This window comes from Topomyia yanbarensis, chromosome 3 (genome assembly GCF_030247195.1).
Source record: "Topomyia yanbarensis strain Yona2022 chromosome 3, ASM3024719v1, whole genome shotgun sequence".
NCBI classification, from domain to species: domain Eukaryota; kingdom Metazoa; phylum Arthropoda; class Insecta; order Diptera; family Culicidae; genus Topomyia; species Topomyia yanbarensis.
In genome coordinates, this window is record NC_080672.1 from 226,744,239 (window position 1) to 226,764,399 (window position 20,161).

The window sequence follows — 20,161 nt, forward strand, 5'->3', positions numbered from 1 at the left end:
TCAGAGAGAGAGACAGAGAGAGAGACAGAGAGAGAGACAGAGAGAGAGACACAGAGAGAGAGACAGGGAGAGAGAGACAGGGAGAGAGAGACAGGGAGAGAGAGACAGGGAGAGAGAGACAGGGAGAGAGAGACAGGGAGAGAGAGACAGGGAGAGAGAGACAGGGAGAGAGAGACAGGGAGAGAGAGACAGGGAGAGAGAGACAGAGAGAGAGGGAGAGAGGCGGCGTGTGGGAAATGGCAAATGATGTTTAGTGCCGTGATCTTATACTTAGGTACATTATGCGATATATTTATTTCTTTACACCCTTATTACAAGATCTATTATCTCACTACTAGGTTGATTGCTTGGTGATCTATGAATTAATATACCCTCCAACATCTACCTTACGGTTAAACGCAACACCTTATTCAAGAGATAAATACATAAACTCTAGAGAAAATTTCACTATGAGGTCAACTTACACATTATTTTGTCTTTGAAGAAAGCTTGCATATTAATTTTTGAGAAATAATATATATATATATATATATATATATATATTATATATATATATATATATATATATATATATATATATATATATATATATATATATATATATATATATATATATATATATATATATATATATATATATATATATTATTGATGTAATTCGCAAAACGTTTTAAGAAACGAATTCCTTGAATCACGTAGATGTGTTTCCATACCCCGATATTCAAAATCGCTTTAGTTAAGCCCTTAAAACAATGCTCTGTATGTAACGGTCTCATTTTTAGATAGTGAAAATTGGTAAGCGAGGAATAAAAATTCATAATGTTTAATATCTTTGCCGCCCGTGAACGGATTTTGATAGTCTATTACTGCCGCTAGAAGCATAATTGTCCCATGTGTATAGGGATTCCCATAGCACATGGGACAATTATGCTTCTAGCGGCAGTATAGCTTGTTATAAAGGTATTTTCATAAGCTTTTTACTTCTATCCAGTTTGCTGAGATAATTACATGACATTTTGTTCATACATACATACACACATACACACACACACCTACAGACGTTGTCTCAATTTATCGAGCTGAGTCGATTGGTATATGAAACTTGGCCCTCCGGGCGTCGGAAAGAGTTTTCAAAGTTTGAGCGAATCCTATATATTTCTTTTGTAAAAAATGTAAAAATTGAATCAGCTCTACCATGAGTTCAGTTATTGAGGGATTTTTTGCCGCTGTGCATTGTTTGGGAACGAATTAACTAAGTTAGTAAGATGATTTCACAATTCTACTTAACTAATATTTTTTTTATTTTCAGTGAAATTGTTGAAAAGAATGCAAACGTTTGGCACCACATTAGAGGTATTTTGATGATTGCTGTTATGAAAATCATATCTCTAGCGATAGATATAAGAGTCAAACGCCACATCAAGGAACAATTCAGTATTCTTGGATTCTTGGGATATGTTTGTTGTCCAGCGAATTGTATCTTTGGGCCATGGTCTTCCTTCGGTGAATATCTTCCAGAGCCTTGTCCACGCTAATAATACATTTAAACTGGTAGGGGCAACTGCATTTTATGATTCTCTACTACTAATTTATATTGATTTCGTTTTCAGAACACAGTATATTTTGGACAAGTAGCTATTAATACGACATGCTCAATACTAAGTTTGTTGTTGGCCAATTGCGCTTTTGCCTTCCTCATAACGGATAACTCATGGAAGTATGTATACAAATGTAGTAACGGAAACATAGAACTATTCATTTTTCCCTTTTACTTAGATGGATAGCTGCGTACTCTGCTGCCTTTTCTTTCAGAATGAGCCATTACTTCGTGTCGTACCTGTCACAAGCTACCATGGTTTCAGCTGGTTATATTTCAAATGAAAATTCAAATCAAAAATCGAATGCAGCCAAACATGTTCGTTTTTTCGGTTACATAGTTATATTACCATGGGACGTTGAATTCCCTAGATCACTAGTGCATGTTGTGGTGGCATGGAATGTGCCTATGCACTGTTTTCTAAAACAATGTAAGTATAATGATCTCTCCCATCCAATTGACAATAGTGTATTTTTACAATATTTGGTTTCGCCTGGAAATCACTATCAACCCCTGTGAAGCAAGCTCAAGCTTTAACGTTCAAAAGTCAACCGGGTCCCCTTCTTGCAATAAATCCAAATAGTATTGACCTCTTCTATTTAGAAATAAAATTTATGTTTGTGTGTGTTGTTGAAAAAACTCCAAAAGCTTTGACTTGTTTTGTGTTGGTACAAAAGAGATTATGACTACTAGAGGGAGCAAAGCGCTACTGTCTCCATGTATTCGCTGACTGAAGCTCGCTTTAGCATGTTGTATACTATTTCTTTGGCATGTGTGTACCCGGGGCAAAATGTATCAAACTAATTAGCCTAGCATATGTGAGAGCGAGCTAATAAAGCATCAGTGTTAAAGGCGGTATGCGACCTCTAGTAGTTATCTCTTTTACTGTGTAGGATTCACTTTAGAGCATACCCACTAAATCACTCTTTACTCTTTTTTGGTCTTTTTCTCCACGGAACTACATAAAAATATTACTTCGCTGCGTTTTCACCGCACCTCTTTCTTATTCTCACGAGTTTTCCACAGTTATCTCGGAGCCTCACTTGATCCATGAAATGGTTCAACCTTTCAGCCATTTAGCTTCCGACTCTTCTCATGCTTTCTGTAATTTTCTTCATCTATTGCACCATCTACATAATGTGTGTTCTTGAGCCGTTTGACCCCGAACTCCACTCGGATTTTTCCCAGCGGTAAATAATCAGAAACCTCCGATTTCCGTGAGCCATTTGTCTCTAGTTACTGTGAGCCATTTTATTCTCACTTTCGTCACGATCTACTCGGATAGTCCCCGGCGCACATAGGAGTATTTTATTGAAAAGCTGGCTGAAATTATTCAAATATTTGTTTGCAGCACAAATTAATATTCAACTAATATTATATATAAAATCAATCATTTAGTACTCATTTGTAGTTTTGTGATCATTTATTTTTTTACATTTTAACGACGTCCATGTTGTTTACTTTCTGAGATATGAATGATTATGTCAAAGCACAGAATTTTAAGCAAATAACTTTCGAACAAGGCATCGTAGTAGCATCATATAAATAGAAAGCTTGTAAAATTACCTTTCAAACAAGCTATAGATTGTTAAAATCCTTTCACGAGCGGCGGAGATATTAAACATTTTGTATTTTTATTCCTCGCTTACAAATTTCCACTCACTAAAAATAAGATCGTTACAAACAGAGTATTGCTTTACTACAGGGATCCCGGTCAACGTTTGCTACCAGACGACTGCCTTCCGGCTGCCAGCGGGCGAAACATGGCTGGCAGACAATCTGGTGTATGGCTGCCTCGCGGCTGCCAGACATACACCTCAATCGATACAACCGTTTCTACCAGAATTGCGCCTATCGGTTTTGTGGAAGGCATGGCTGCCAGCCGTCTGCTCTACTTCTAGCAGCCAGAGTGACCACAATCGCTAGTGAACCGGTTTTTGGTGCTTCTTCTTCTTCTTCTTCTTCTTCTTCTTAGTTTCAATTTATTGTTTTGTTTGCCACATTTAGTTTTCGAAGAAAAAGAAAAGAAAAATATAATTGATGTTTTATTAGATGCTATTGGATGGAGTCATCTTATTGATTTGGCCCTTAAGGACCCGATACCACCTGGATAGATGACTATTAACGTTTAGGTTTGGCAAAACCAAACGTTGGACACGGTGTATTGAAGGGAATGGAATTGAAGAGACGATCTCTTAAAAGCAATCGACGTAATTCGGGTGCTTCTGGAATTAAAATATTTTAGTAAAAATAGAATGCTTACTTATGTATAAAAAAACTACTTCCAAAATCAAACTGGAAAATCTTCCAACCGGTCAATACGCAATGGTGGAGAAAAAAACAGTAACCGCGAGCACGTTCGAAGCGGGCGAATTTTACTTGTCATTTTCTAATCTGACATCCAAGTGGAAACGTCACTGAATCGAGCCTGGTAGCCGTGAGGTAGCCATGAGGCAGGCTTATTGTTCAGGCAGCCTTTCCGGAATGTGGGTATCGGTTTTGAGGAAGGCATGGCTGCCAGCAGTCTGCTCTACTTCTAGCAGCCAGAGTGACCACAACCGCTAGTGAACCGGTTTTTGGTGTTTCTTCTTCTTCTTAGTTTCAATTTATCGTTTTGTTTGCCACATTTAGTTTTCGAAGAAAAAGAAAAGAAAAATATTATAATTTATGTTTTATTAGATGCTATTGGATGGAGTCATCTTATTGATTTGGCCCTTAAGGACCCGATACCACCTGGATAGATGACTATTAACGTTTAGGTTTGGCAAAACCAAACGTTGGACACGGTGTATTGAAGGGAATGGAATAGAAGAGACGATCTCTTAAAAGCAATCGACGTAATTCGGGTGCTTCTGGAATTAAAACATTTTAGTAAAAATAGAACGCTTACCTATGTATAAAAAACTACTTTGAAAATAAAACTGGAAAATATTCCAACCGGTCAATATGCAATAGTGGAGAAAAAATACAGTAACCGCTAGCATGTTCGAAGCGGGCGAGTTTTACTTGTCATTTCATAATCTGACATCCAAGTGGAAACGTCACTGAATCGGGCCTGGTAGCCGTGAGCCATGAGGCAGGCTTATTGTTCAGGCAGCCTTTCCGGAATGTAGGACGAGTGCCTAACACGAGCTGAGCGGCCGCTTTCCGGCAAAAAAATGCGGACGAACATGATCAGGTGATTTAAAAAGTTTGACGTTTGATTCAACTTGCCTGTGCTAATTGCCCCTAGGAACAAATGTAATTTGCGAATGCGATTTAAAGGTAATTTCAACACCTAGACAAATTTTCTGGCGGCTGAAATGGACTTGGTTTGTTTTTTGCGTTTGTCAAACATGGCGGTTCATGTTTGGCTTAATCTTAAAATTGTTTTTTAAACAATTCGTGTGTTCTCGCTTGTATTTTTTGTCTAGTGCACTTCATTTAGCTAACAAATGTGGGAAATTGTGGAAAAGAGTGAAAGATCTCAGACCTAAAGTCTTAATGAAAGTCAGATTGTGGTAAGTTGTGGTGTGCAATACCAATTTCACCAATGATTCTTCCTATAGTTTGGTGGTTATTACCTATAGCGTACTGATATGTTTGTGTGAGTAGATAATGAATCCGAAAATAAGTATTATTTGTAATTTTCATATTAGGCAATTAAGGGCGATTAAATGGCGCGTTACGTGGGCGATTTGGGGGCGATTCAAGGGCGGGTAGGGCGGCACAAAAATGACGGCGGCAAATCGCCGAAATGTTGCATTTGAAATAGACCCCTAATGAACAGCAATTTGCTGGCAAATTGAAGGGCAATTAGCGCATCCGAGTTGACAAATAGCCCCCCGTTCGCCAGCAACTTGCCTTTTTTGACTGGGTTTGAACGAACCAAACACAATAAGCACTGACACCGCTTGTGCTAGGTAACCTTCGTGCTCGAGCTGTAGGATTCGACGAGCTAGACGGCGAGTTAACACGATAAGCTGTCACCATGAGCTAGCTATTTAAGCTGGCACGAGCAAGCTTAGCTCACCGAGCTAGCACGAGTTAACTCAATGAGCTGGCACAGTAAGCTTGTCCGATGAGCTAGAACGGTGCAGTAGTGTTAGTTATGGAACGAAAGAATAGGACAAAGCAAGAAATATGCGTTGGTGAATGTGCGACAGGTTGCTGAATAAACGATGCAGGCATCATTACTCACACTAACGCGTTGTTATTTATTTTATTCGTTTTATTCATTTTATTGTTATTATTAACCCTCTGTACTGCCGCTAGAAGCATAATTGTCTCATGTGTATAAGGATTCCCATAGCACATGGGACAATTATGCTTCTAGCGGCAGTGTATACCCTGTTATTTATGAATAACCACGTTTTAAAACAGCTATAACTTTGGGGTTAGACAAGATTTTCTCACAAATAAGTATAACTAATAATTGTGACTAATCACCGTTTATTTAAGCGCTAATAGTTACAATAAATATTCGTAGAATTGAAGTTATTGCAATTGTTCTGGTTGCATTTCACTGCAGCAGTTCTGACAGAGACATTTTCAGTTATCGGTAAAAATTATATTTTGATATATCTTCGTTGTTTTCAAATTGTTCGGCTCAATTTAAGCTTAATGCTGGAAAATTCTGGACTGTATGTTAGTTGAGTAAGATAGAAACACTTATTTGCACTTTAATTTCTTTATTTCCAGTAATTAACATTTAGTTTTTGTAATTCACATTAAATTTTGATGTTAATTATACGAGGGTTCGAATCTAACTAACTGGAGCTAGCTTATTATTCGCGCGCAAGCCATTTCATTCGCGCCCTTTCCTTTCCGTCATCCCTTTCTGTTGGCAGCTGTGCCATGATTATTTTAGTGTGTTGCCAACTCTAATAAACTATCATAGTAACCGCTGCTAATAAAAGGAGCGAAAATCATTTTCTCACTACAGTTAACACGATTCTCTAGGCGGAAAGACATCCGCCAACATTCTGCCCCACGGTTGCGAAACTGAAGTTGTCCTTTGTCGGAAGAGGAGCTAGTTTGCTGATAGAACGTCGAAACGTTTCACTCGAAGTCTTGACGTCTACCACACGAACCAAAGAATCCGATTCCGGGTAAGTATTCGTAACGTTGCCTAGCTTCCTCAGCTGCGGTGGAAGATTGTCTTCGAACAACAGCACCATCGTTCCGGGTTGGACAGTCGGCGATGCAGTCCACTTGCCCGTGACTGAAGAGACATCAAATATTCCAACGTCCACAAAAATGTTCCCGAAGCTTATCAATATAACGCCATCGAGATAAACGATTGTCTGTAGTTCCTTCGCAAGATGGCTTTGGAATGCAAACCAGTGGCCTCTCAATTTGCAACTGTGCTGGAGTAATAGGAAGAATTCATCTGGACTTTCGGAAGCAATGAACATGGGTCTCGAGTTTAAAATTGCTTCTACATGCGTAAGTATGGTGCAATATTCTTCGTAGGTTAATATTGTATTTTGCAACGTTCTATTCAGGTGCGTTTTGACACTCTTCACTTCGTCTTCCCACAATTCACTAAAATTTGGTGCTCTTGGGGGAATAAAGTGCCACTCTATGTCTCTAGCCAATAAAAAATCATTCATCTTACGACGCACAGTGGATCCACTCTATACAAAAGCTGGACAAAACTTCAAAAGTAGTTTAAAATGACTGAACATATCATCCAAGGGTAATTTTGGTGCGCTGAACTCGATTTTGATTAAATTAGGACGCTAAAATGAAAATTAGAAATTGAAAGGTTCTAAAGGTTTTTTTTTTAATTTCGCGAAAGTGAATTTTATTAACTTTTCAAAACAGATGCTTCTTAAATCATCTGAAACATTTTGATTTCCTAGGGTAGTCCTTAGTAACGATTTAGCTGGGGTGGTTCCAATTTATCGAAATCTGGTGAATAAAAAAGAAACTCTCGTCAATTTGGGAGTGACTTATTGAGGGAGTTTTTGAATTTGATTGTTGATTATGATAGGGAGTTTGCATTTGGTCGGTGTTAAGTCAGACCGGACTAAGTAACATCGTGTTGATTTCGAGAAAAATGAGTTTAAAGTTTCAATCGCAGCATCCTTCACATTATAATTCGAAATTCATTTTTGCCGTAATTCATGCTAATTGTATCATATTACAATTCTGGAAAAAGTCGAATGTAGCTGAAGAAATTCTTTATCCAGTGCTATCATAATCTCACTTTTTGAGATTTTGCGACTTAGTCCGGTCTGTTTTAACACCGACCATTTGAAAATAAATCTTGCATCTCTGGCCAGTCACTGAAAATCGGGTAGAAAAGAACACTCACGCGTTTACTTTACATCGGTCACCATTAACGACCAATACCTAGCAAAGAAATAGGATTCATGGATTTTCTTTAGATCTGAACATATGAAACTGGTGCGTTTCTCCATACATTTGGTGAATTTTTCCCATACAAACTGTTTGGGCCTAGGGGTGGCCCTTGGTGTGGGAAATTTGCAGCTTGCTGTTGGTGGCATTGCTTTTGTGAAAGTGAATATGGTAACTTGTGTGAAAGAGTGCGTAAACATCAATCGGTTAAATCGTGTGAAATACTTTACTTTTCGTTGAAAACTTTGTGGGCGCCTATTGCTAATCGAAATATCATTCAGATAAGTATGTGTGTAGTCATACAGACTATTATTGCTCTGTGATTTTCAGATTTTATTTCGCTGCGGCTGGCTTTATAAGCTTGCCCGCAGTGGAAGACGCAGTGTTAAATTGTTCTTTGGTATTGTCCCGCTTCCCCAGCTGTAGTTTAATTTGCCTATAATGAGCGGCCTGTGTGCAAGGTGTACGAGCATGGTGAGTCTCGCCGAAGGCCTGGTTGTATGTCTTTTTTGCGGTGATAAATATCATCAAAAATGTTCCGGGCTAACAAAGGCCATGGTAAATTGGGTGGCTGATAATGCAAGTCTTTGCTACAAGTGTGTGAAGTGTTTATCAGAAGAAGAATAAGAAGATGGAACAATTCGCTTCCATTTTTGAGTCTCTCACTGATGCCCGAAAAAACATCGATGCACAGATAAACATCGCAGTAGAAAACGGAATAGAAAAACTGATCAGGTCTTTCAACAACTCTCTCGAGAGTAAATTGGCTAGCTTGGAAAACAGTGTTGCCAAAAAGTTGGAAGATTTGAAAAGTTGCTTAAATGAAAATGTTAAGCGTGAAATTGAATTAGTTGGAATGAACAGAAAGAGGAATTTTAGTAATAGGAAGGTTCATTCTGAATCTGACGGGAATCCCAGTAGAAAACGAAAAATTTTGACGAATAAAGAAGATGAACCGATGTTAATTGAAATAGACGATGATGGAAATAATGACGAGGTTTTTGATAAAAATAGTAGAATTACTTACGTGAATGTTTTGTCGGGAGCAACTGGGACGAATAAAATTAGAACTAGAAGTCAAACGAAACGTAAGGCTCGCCCGGTCATTGTGATTAAACCAGTCGAGCCGTTGCAATCGAGTGACGACACGAGGAATGAATTAAAAAATAAATTAGATCCAAAGGTGCACAAAATTAGCAACTTTAAAAACGGTAAAGATGGCTCGATTATTGTGGAGTGTGCAACTCGGGATAATATTGAATCGGTGAAAGAAAACATTGTAAGCAATCTGGGTGAAAAGTATAATGCTGTTATACCGATACCCGGTAAACCGAAGTTGAAAATAATGGGGATGAGTGATCGATACTCTGAGGAAGTTTTCGTTGACTTATTAAAGAATCAGAATGAGGGCATTCCGGTCGATTATGTTAAAGTTGTTGCCAATTTTGAAAATCCACGCTTCAAGTATAACAAATACAATGTTATAATTGAAGTTGATAAGAACACTTATAGCGGCCTGATGTCAGCCCGTACGGTGAACATTGGTTGGGATAGGTGTTCTGTTTTAGAGGCCTTTAACGTGCTGCGCTGCTTCAACTGTGGAGAATTTGGTCATAAGAGTACGGTATGCGTTAGTAAAGAAACATGCTCCAGATGTAATGGAGCACATAGAACATCTGAATGCTCGTCAACTGATTTTAAATGTGTAAATTGTATAAAAAAGAATAGTGAACGCAAAATGAATTTGGACGTAAACCATGCGGCATTTAGTAAGCAGTGTTCAGTATATCGGAGACTGCTAGAATCGAAAAAAAGCAACGTTTTGTTGAGTGAATAGCAACTAACAAACGGGAGGCTGTCTGAAATATTATGTTTAAATATAGCTGGGTTGTCTACAAACTTTGTTGCAATGCGACATCTTGTAGAAAACAAACGTCCATTGTTGGTTTTTCTATCAGAAACACATATTGTTGATGCTGATGCATTTAATCAGTATAGCATTCCGGGTTATAAAGTTGCTTTTTGCCTATCTCATTCCAGACATACCGGTGGAGTTGCTATTTACGCCAAAGAATCGATTAAGTTCAACGTTCGGTTAAACGAAGCAGTTGATAATAATTGGTTCTTGGGTATATCAGTTGAAAGAGGCATGCAGATGGGAAACTTTGCAGTAGTATACCATTCTCCTAGTTCTAGCGATCGACGATTTTTAGAAATTTTAGAAAACTGGTGGGAGAATTTCGTTGATTTAAGCAAACTTAATGTAATTTCGGGCGATTTCAATATTGATTGGCTCAACGACCAAAATTCGAATCAGTTGAAGCAGTTGGCCGAGTTTTTCAATTTCAAGCAAACGGTTAGTGAGTTTACAAGAATTTCCAGACACAGTAGAACATTGATAGATCACGTGTATTCCAATTTTGATGGGGTTCATTCGTATGTAGAGGCCGATTGTAAAATTTCAGATCATGAGACAATTTCAATTTTGCTGGAGAGTGAACCAAACCGTGAAGAGGATAAAGTTAAAATTAAGTGCTGGAAAAGATATTCGAAACAAGCCATGTCTCAACTGGTTTCGAGAAGCCTGGATTTTACGGAATTGAATGGAAATTTGGATAACAAGGCAGCTGTTCTAACTAATGTGTTAAAAGAGTGTACAAATAGTTTAGTTTCTCAAAAGTATATTAATTTAAATAACTCAAACAGCTGGTACTCTTTAGATCTTTTGCGCCTGAAACGTAAAAGGGATAAAAAGTACAAGAAATTTTGCAGAATTAATAGTGAACGTCTTTGGAATCGGTACACACACGCGCGAAATATTTATTCACGAGCTTTGAAAAAGACCAAATGTGAGTACATTCAAAGGAAGATCGATCAACATCAAAACAACAGCAAAGAGTTATGGAAAATCCTAAAGAATTTAATTAAACCTAAACCTAGTTCCTCGCAGTCCATAACTTTTAACGGGGTAGAAGAACAATCTGAGCAAATAATAGCTGAAAAATTGAACAGTTATTTCGTTAACAGTGTGCAACTGATCAATCAAAGTATTGAGCTGGTCAGTGAACCTGCGGAAATAACACAGCCGATTAATATTAACTGTAGATTTGATGGATTTCACCCAATCACTTTTGAACAATTGAAAGATATTTGTTTTTCTTTGGGAAAATCGGCTGGTATCGATAATGTCAATGCAAAAGTGATACAGGATTGCTTTCATGTCATCGGACACGATCTGCTGGACCTTGTAAATGAATCGCTACAAACTGGGCACGTGCCGACAGTTTGGAAGGAATCACTTGTGATTCCTATTCCCAAAGTTACTGGGACGGATAAAGCCGAAGAGTACCGCCCCATTAACATGTTGCACACATTAGAGAAAATTTTAGAACTAGTTGTTAAGGGCCAGCTGATGAGTTATTTGAATAATAATAATTTGCTAATTCCGGAGCAATCAGGATACCGAGAGGGACACTCTTGCGAAACCGCTTTGAATCTAGTGTTAGCAAAATGGAAAGAGAAAATCGAGGTTAAAGAGACTATTTTTGCTGTATTTTTGGATCTGAAACGCGCTTTTGAGACAATTTCGAGACCATTACTTTTGAAAACTTTAGAGCGATTTGGTATCGGAGGGATAGCGCATAAGTGGTTTGAAAACTATTTATGTGATAGAACTCAGAAAACTAGTTTTAACGATTTTGTATCTAGTCCTCTCGGCAATCCTCTTGGAGTGCCGCAAGGTAGTGTCTTAGGTCCTATTTTATTTATTATGTATATAAATGACATGAGGCGAGTTTTACGATTTTGTGACTTAAATTTGTTTGCTGACGACACTGTTCTGTTCATTGCAGCTAAGGATATAGATGAAGCCGTGGCGCATTTGAACGAAGATTTGCATTCCCTTGCTCGTTGGTTAAAATTTAACAAAAAAGGTTAATTGTTGCTAAAACAAAATATATGATCATCTCTTGGGCTAATACTAGGCCTGACGTTAACGTTGAAATAAATGGTGAGACTATTGATCGCGTTAGTGAATTAAAATATCTTGGAATAATCATTGATGACAAGTTAACCTTTAAGTCTCACATCGACAATGTCATCAAAAAGATTGCTAAAAAGTATGGTATATTGTGTCGTCTGAAAAATGATTTAACAATTAGTAGTAAAATTTTATTATATAAATCTATTGTTTCACCACATATTGACTTCTGCCCATCCATTTTGTTTCTTGCCAATCAAACACAAATATTGAGGTTACAGCGATTGCAAAATAGAATCATGCGATTAATATTAAAATGTAACAGATACACTTCCTCTAGTTTCATGCTAAGCGCATTACAATGGCTCTCTGTGAAGCAAAGAATTTATTACTTAACAATGGTGTTCATTTTTAAAATTATTAATGGAATGCTGCCTCGATATTTGTGTGATCGAATTGAAAGAGGAAGTGATGTGCATAGGTACAACACTAGAAACGCGTCGGATCCAAGAACACCAAACTTTTTATTTAGTAGATCACAGAACTCCTTGTTGTACAAAGGAATAAGTTTTTTCAATTTGATGCCTAGGCATATTAAACGTGCAGCAACATTAGCGGAGTTCAAAACACTATGAATTTTACACGTAAAATCTGCTTTGTAGACAGATTTTTTGAATTTTTATATTTTGGAGTTATTTGAATAACTATGTAATACCATGAAGATTGTATTTTTTTTCTCTTCTATTATTTGCATTTAGTCACACTAAATTATTATATTCGCTATGATGATGATGGATTTTTGTTACTTGTTTATTAAAGTTATTAAAAAATAATGAGATGTCTACAAAAGTCTGAGCCACGCGCGCGCTAAGCAGATAGAGACTAACTTGAAATCGAACATGGTGACCAGCACTAAAAGCTCATCGGATTGAATCGAAGCTTTTAGACTTTTGTTGTGATCAGGGTCTGATTTGATGATGGAGTTGTGTTGACTTTGCTCGACAATAGAGTTAAGTTCGGTTATTGCTGCGATAGTGGTAATAACGGAGTTAGCTCGTTGAGTATGGGGCTTGATGACTCCTTCTGATAACTACTAGATATCGGGTTCAATTCCTGATCAATCAAGGATGTTCTCTGATAGGAGTATCCCTTGATTGCCTTGGGTTAATGGTAGGAAACTTTCAATAAAGGGGTCTGATGTGGATGATATAACTCGACCGGACTGTGCACTGCCACTAGGCTCGTCACTGCTCACCTTAGCAGGTGGTAGTACCGATGTCTTGGTCAGGCGGGAGGAGTCTTACAGAGAATTATCGGAAATGGAAGCTATTGGGTTCAATTCCCGATTCTATCAAGTATCTTCCCGGAATGGAAATTTTCTTGATGGACCCTGGTTGTTGGCGGAATATTCGAAATGTATCTGGTTACGTTCTTTTGAAGGAAAGCTATGTCTGCAAATTGAACCAGTCCGTTTCTTTTTGTTAACTGGTTTTGTTATGGATCAAAATATTAATTATCTTTTAGATAAATCGTTCAGCTCACACCTTTGTGGGGGTATGAGGTGGGACCATCATCATCATCATCTATGTTTACACTTGTCTGCAGACAAATAAAACTCTTGGATGGACCACTCAAAGCAAAACCACAAACAACTTTAGCGGACTGTATGTTGGAAAACCACTTGCTACTGGATGTGATTAATTAGAATGGAAAGCACTGTTTTACACTTTACTCTATTTGTATTATAACTTTCGACTTGTACTTTACATTTCACTTGTTGGATTAAAACTGGTTGCTGATGTGCGCTGAGCGCGCTTATTTATATTAATCACCACTCATTCTAGAAACGCATGGATCATCCGCGATGCCATGCCACACATCGATTGTTCGTCGTCTCCTTTCCGCATCGGGCGATTGTATATTTGGCTCATTCAGGCTTGCTGAGAATGATGCATTGCCGCGCGTATCGCTGCTGATGCTATTGTTGTTGCTACTGCTGTGTGTGTGATGATCGTGCGCGAATGGAATATTTGGCGTTCATTTGAGAAAGTTCTTGCTAGTTGGAGATGTTGCTAGATTATAATCAAATGGTGTGCACAATTTTATTGGGCAGTGATTAGCGCTGAACAGAGGCGCGAACACAAACTTTGAGCCATTTGCGGAACCACTTCCGGTGTACCAAATGAGTTGAAATTTTCAGGGAAGCTTATTAGCCATCCAAACTAGCATATTCAGGTACAAGGTTTGAAATTTCGCACTTTGCATTTTTTTTTTCATACAGCTTTGGGCCACTCTATTGTACATGTGAAATTAATTTAAGTAACAGTCTGTATGGCAGAATTCGCCAAAGACGAAGCAATGAATAAATACTAAATACAATTGTTATGTGTAAGCTGACCAACTGTGGGTTAGGAAAAATCCGTACACATTTTATCTCAAAATCAAAAACACAAAAGTTGATTTCTTAGACTGTTTATTATTTCTCATGTTTACTATATTTTACTACAGGCGATGGGATTTCAACAATGAATTCAGGGGTTAGTATAGTGTAGAAAAAAGAGGCAAATAACCCTAATGTTAAAACCTCCATAATCGAAATATTTTCTAGATTCAATGTGAGTGATGGAGCACAGAAACTATATGAAAGAGTTCCTGTGTTAGTGTTCTGATCGGATTCCTCCAAGTACATTTGTTATTTAAAAAGCAATGCGTGTTCATGGAACCAAACTATAGTTTACAATCAAAGTCTAGTTCGACCATTCCGAGACATCGTTTCGTTCTTCGCATTATGCTTTTAAAACATCATGAAAAATTGTTTTCTAATTAACATTTTTCTTGTCAAGTTCAAAACCAAACTGAAGTTTCTTCTCATGCAGGAAGGTCTTAGAAATTATATGGGTTTCTTTGGAAAAGTAGATACTACTATCGAAATGAACTTACGAAATTATAATAGACTGTTATGTTACTTAGAACATTGAATTCAAAATGATTAGGTTTCGAATTTAAATATCGACGACCATCCAATCCCGAAATTGTAAAATTTGATTACGATCTGAATGCAGAATGCAGAATGCAGAGACCTGAAACCTTGGCTGATTTTTTTTTCAAATTTGAATCTTGGAATAAAGAGTATGTATTCATTACTTCAAATGTACAAAAACAGCTGTACGTGTTAACAGAGTACTCACAAATCGATGAATTAAAAATAAAACGCAAAATGGGAGATTTTGCGTTTCGAATTCATCTCATCAGTAAATGCCACCGTATTAGCACTGGTTAGACCCCAAGTCCGAAAAACCATAAGTGAGGTAGCACAGAATTTCTGTTTTACTGGTAAAAAAGTGCACGTAACTTGCTATGGTACATGGAAATCATTTTCCGTAGCGGGACTCTTGGACATCTTGGAAGTATTATTTTTTCTCTAAGGATGTTCTACAATACATTAAGATCGCGGGAGGGTCTTCTTTCTTACTTCTGGCCATTACAAATTACAGATGTGGATTCGTCCTCTTTGGAATTTTCGTTCTCACTGAAAACTCTGGTTTTTGATTTGGAGTTATTGCACACAGTTTTTGCGGCTTTGCAGTTGCCGTTATTGCTTGATCAACTGTCACAAAGTTGGCAACCTTGTGGGGATCAGGCGGCAATATTGAAGACCGTACATTGGTATTGATTGTCGATGAGTTTTCTTAGCGACTGCTGTCTACGGTTAATGATAGTGAAGCGTTTCATCATAGAATGAGGAGGTAGGAATCTGTCATTGATAACTGCAAAGCATGGTACTGTATTGTGCTTTGTATTGTCGGATCAGGCCGCCAACTTACCGCATAATCGCCATTGAAGTATTTAGGAATAATTAGTTTTTGCATGTATCCTTTGTAACCGATTTCACTTTTCAATACAGTGACACTTTTAAAGGCCGTATCGCAAGTTCGAGGTGCCATATCGTGTAGTCAAATCTCGATTTTGCCATTATCCATAAACACGAGGATATTGAATTTGATTCTAACTCGGTCACAATCAGCGACATGTAGATTATTCTGCAAAATGATTTTATTTGCCTGGCGCAATCTATCGAAAATTATCATTATTGAATACTTGATATGATAGGATTGGATAGAGCCTAAGCTCTGAAACCTGTAAGTGAATATTCCAAAACCTCGGGCTAATACGAAAAGAGTCGAAGTCAGGTTATTTGACCAGCATTTCACTTTTGTTCTTCATATTGACATATCTCTAAACGATCACTTCAACAAGAACTGAAGTAAGATAACTTTTTCGTTGATTCGAACTGAAGTATAAAATGCACTGGATACAGCGACTGGTGTTCAAATCGTCACTTCCTCCAAGATTCACCCAAAAATATTTAAAATCACGACGTTTTATCAGCAATGGTTCTGAGCATTTTGCACAGCAAAGCATTTTGATTCTAGAGCAATATTTTAAAAGGCTCTAACAGTTTAAGAAAAAATCTAAATCTGTATTTTGTACAGCAAAACACTCCGAGAAAAAGTTGCAGGGAATAATCTTTTCTTCGCAAAAAAACAACTGAATAAAAAGTTGTGAATTTTCAAAAAAAATCAAATTTATATTGAAAACTAAAACTACAAAAAGAAACTCATTTTTGAAAACTTTTATTTTTGTCAACGAAAGTCTAGAGAGAATGGAAACATATTTAATGCGGTTGCATTGCGGAAAAGTAATTAGTAACAATATTTTTTATGCAACAGCTTTAAACATGTTTCTAAATTTCATACTAATTGACAGACAAAAACATAATTTCATTGTTTTAGTTTTTTGGATTCTTCTCGTCAGAAAAACCATACTTTATATAAGGTATTGTGTCCTTATGCACAAAAAATTGGGGTTGTCCAAAATTTTCCCATTTGGGAATTTTGCATAATATGATTACATAATACGATTCTCATTTCCAATCAAAATGCTCGTAACCAAAAATTTCCAAAATCTCGAAGATATCAAGATATTTTAAATTTTAATTTGTTTCTTTTTTTTTAAAGTTGTCCTACTGGAGCTGTAGAGCTATGTACGCGGAAGGGCTTCCCGTCAGATCGCTTATTACAATTACTGACAGACGACGGGAAATGTCACGCACTAAAACACTGCTTAAGGTCAATTGTAGCGGACCGTGATTCTGATTGTGATATTGAGTGCACGGTTCAGTTGTGCGGGTGTATGGACTTTACGATCGCGTGGGAATGAACGTTCATTTGTGTGCGCTTGAGACCACGTTAATCGGATTAGAAGTGTATCAGCGCGAAGGGCTTGGGCGTTTGTATGTTAACGAGTTCGGTCACGTGGTCGTTTGCTTGTCGCGTGAGCATTTGCATGTCGCGTGTGCTGGTGTGTAACTTCGCGTGGATGAATTTGATTTTATAATCGTGTGTCTATTCGCATAGTCGCTTGTATTCTTGGAAGATCGCGCGGACTGTGAATTTGATACTTCATTTTCAGTGTATAGTTCAGATGCTAGAAGAGAGTGAGTTCTCTATCACTATCAACTCTATCACTAGAGTTCCAAGTCATGTCACCTTGGAAAGTGTTGTCTAATGGATATGAGCATCATTTTTTATCAACTGAAGGCTTGGGCCTAGGCTGCTAGGGCCGAGAGGAGGAACTTCTGGACGTAACCAATTCATGATCGCGCGGGCGTTTGTAGATTCATTCATGAGAAATAGTGTTTGTAAATTTATAAGCGCTAAAACGTTCACTTAGTCCGCGGGATGTTATCCTGTTTGTAAGATCAAAGGCGTAGGTGTTCGCGGATGACAGCGAAGCGCTCGAGCGTTTGTATGTTAACGTGTGTGTCGCATTTATGTAACGTCGCGCGTATAAATTCGCGTATTATAACCGTGTGTCCACTCGCATATTTGCATGTATTCTTGAATGATCGCGCGCGTACCCTGTATCTGATACTTTATTTGCAGTGTCTAGCTCAGATGCTAGAAGAGAGTGAGTTCTCCCATATCACTAGAGTTCCTTCCTGGTTATGTCGCCACGTGTCCACGCATTTTGCACTTATGTTTGTCAGGTTCTTTGTCTGTATAAAGCTACCCGATCAGTTTATCTAGCTGAAAATTTAACACAAAATTAAATACTCTATTGTTCTTCGAGTAAACCTATTAAGTTATGTAAATGGAAAATTTGAAGGAGTTCCAGAAGCCACTGCAAATTTTAATTGTATTATATCTCAGAACTACAGAATACATTCAAAGTTCAGCGGTATTACATTGGTCCTGAAAAAAGATTAAAGATAGTAAATGTACAATACGGATCATTTTGAGATAGCTTCATAGGAGACAAATTGAGAATTGTGTTTCGACTTAGATAGATCAACTTGGCGGCTGCTAGAAACTGAATTTAAAAATGCCACCCAATTTTGGAGAACAGTTTAAACGACTAGTCGAGACGGGCAGCGGGACACATAACAGTTCAATTTTTTAATTTATATTTAAAAAAACCTAAAGTTTACGTAGTCCCAAAGCTCAAAATAATTTACAAAAATTGATTTTTTATCACTTTTGTTGACTGGTTTAATTTTGCTAACAAAATTGCATTTTTGGAACCTGGGCAACCAAGTTTGCAACGTTATTTAATCTGATTCCATTTGTCGAAGATTTGGAAGATTGTCCCGGGAGTACTTCCACTTCCACTGAGGTTGAAAATTCCGTGCGAATTCCGAACAAACCCGTATAAGTATTTTTTTCCGGACACGCGACCAAAAATCCGTACTCTCCTCCCAAATTCCGAACAGTTGGTCAGCTTAGTTATGTGCTAGTCGTACGTCTATCTATGTATGTGTTCGTCTGAGTATTTGTTGCCGTTGGATCAGGGAATGGATGCAGAACTGGCGTATATGATAGAATAGTGGCTAATACTACTGGTGATCAATTTGTGCATTTGGTTCTAATCATTCGGGAAAGTCGGATTGGATAAACTAGGGTACAATGAATTTACCGACGCACGTGAGTCATCCATTCCCGGCCAGAATAGCATGATGAAAGTCTAACAGCATGCAATTGTCGTTAATGGTAAATACTCAACATTTGCTGCATTTAGACGAGTTTGATTGCATGTTACATGTGTTTTTCTATTCTACTTCATTCGTAGTACTTTTGCACATCTATTATTGATGTATACCAAAATAGTATCGGTCAATTTATACACCTCTAATCAAGCTCTTTACATCTTTTTGCCTTTCTCATATAGAAAGGTTATGCAATCACTCTAAAAATCGTCAAACTAATCCATATCAAATTCCATTCGACTCAGCTCGCCGAGATCGGAAAATGTCTGTGTATATGTATGTGTTTTTTTACAATGGAGAAGACCTTTACGTCCTAGCTCAGTACACGTGCTATTGGTAGGCTCCGCTAGCGAATGACGGATCTCAATAGTAGCACGTCTGTAATAACATACGTACATGGAACTATTGAGAACCAGAGCTACAGGTCCAAAGCCCTGGTAAAGGAGGATGGTTGTGATGATCCGGGCCGAGATCACCACGTAAAGCAAGGTAGGGCATAACCCCAATTCCAAGGCGTGAAGCGACCCGTGCCGAGGGATGAGTGATCGAGGGGGTGAAAAAGATGCTCGATCGTTAACGGAGCCTGTGGGGTACCTGGGCAACCCCCACAGTAAGCGTCCCTTACCACGCTAATGCGGAGCTCTGGCGTGGCGGACATATATTTCTCGCGCTACTCGTGGGACTATACATGGAGGTAAATAAAAATAAAAACAAACAGACGGAGGTGCCAAACCCCTTCGCAAGAGGTGGTTTGGCGAGGTCTCCCCTCCGTGGGGAGAGTAGTGGAGCGATGAGTGCTGCACCCGAAAGCACCAGTGACCCCCCAGGAGTTGAAGTTGAGCCTCTTGGAGCTCCGGAAAGCTGTTCGTGTCGCAAGACAGGAACAGCAGGCCTATGTTGAGAGGGTGGAATGTCGGGAGAGGCCCGACAGAGAAACCCAGACAGTGGCCTCCAATAGGGAGGAAAGAGAGAAGGTCGATAGAGGTTCACAGACAGTGGCCTTTACCTTCTACGGAGCAGCCACGTCGATCGGAGCGGCGACTGAGTTCCCCTCGAAGGGAAAAGGAAAGGGCAATCGCAAGACGGTATCGAACGCGAAGCGCCCTAGGAAGTCGCCAGGCGAGGGTGCCAAAACCGACACCACTCGGCGTGCAACCGTCAAAGTCAAACGCCGCCTGGGTGAGGTAAGCGAGGG

At 38.4% G+C, this 20,161-nt stretch overlaps 1 protein-coding gene across 3 annotated transcripts in view; it reads left to right on the top strand.

Annotated features, from left to right (window-relative positions):
- Positions 1-20,161, top strand: part of LOC131688809 (protein-serine O-palmitoleoyltransferase porcupine) — a 602,121-nt gene that overhangs the window by 212,944 nt on the left and 369,016 nt on the right. For 2 of the 3 annotated variants that reach the window (XM_058973344.1, XM_058973347.1), the window contains exons 3-5: positions 1,310-1,551; positions 1,611-1,717; positions 1,777-2,027. In XM_058973344.1, coding sequence (XP_058829327.1) covers positions 1,456-1,551; positions 1,611-1,717; positions 1,777-2,027 — 454 coding nt within the window. In that variant the 5' untranslated portion in view covers positions 1,310-1,455. Of the gene's footprint in view, positions 1-1,309; positions 1,552-1,610; positions 1,718-1,776; positions 2,028-20,161 lie in introns of those variants that run through there. The other variant, XM_058973346.1, reaches the window with a different exon arrangement.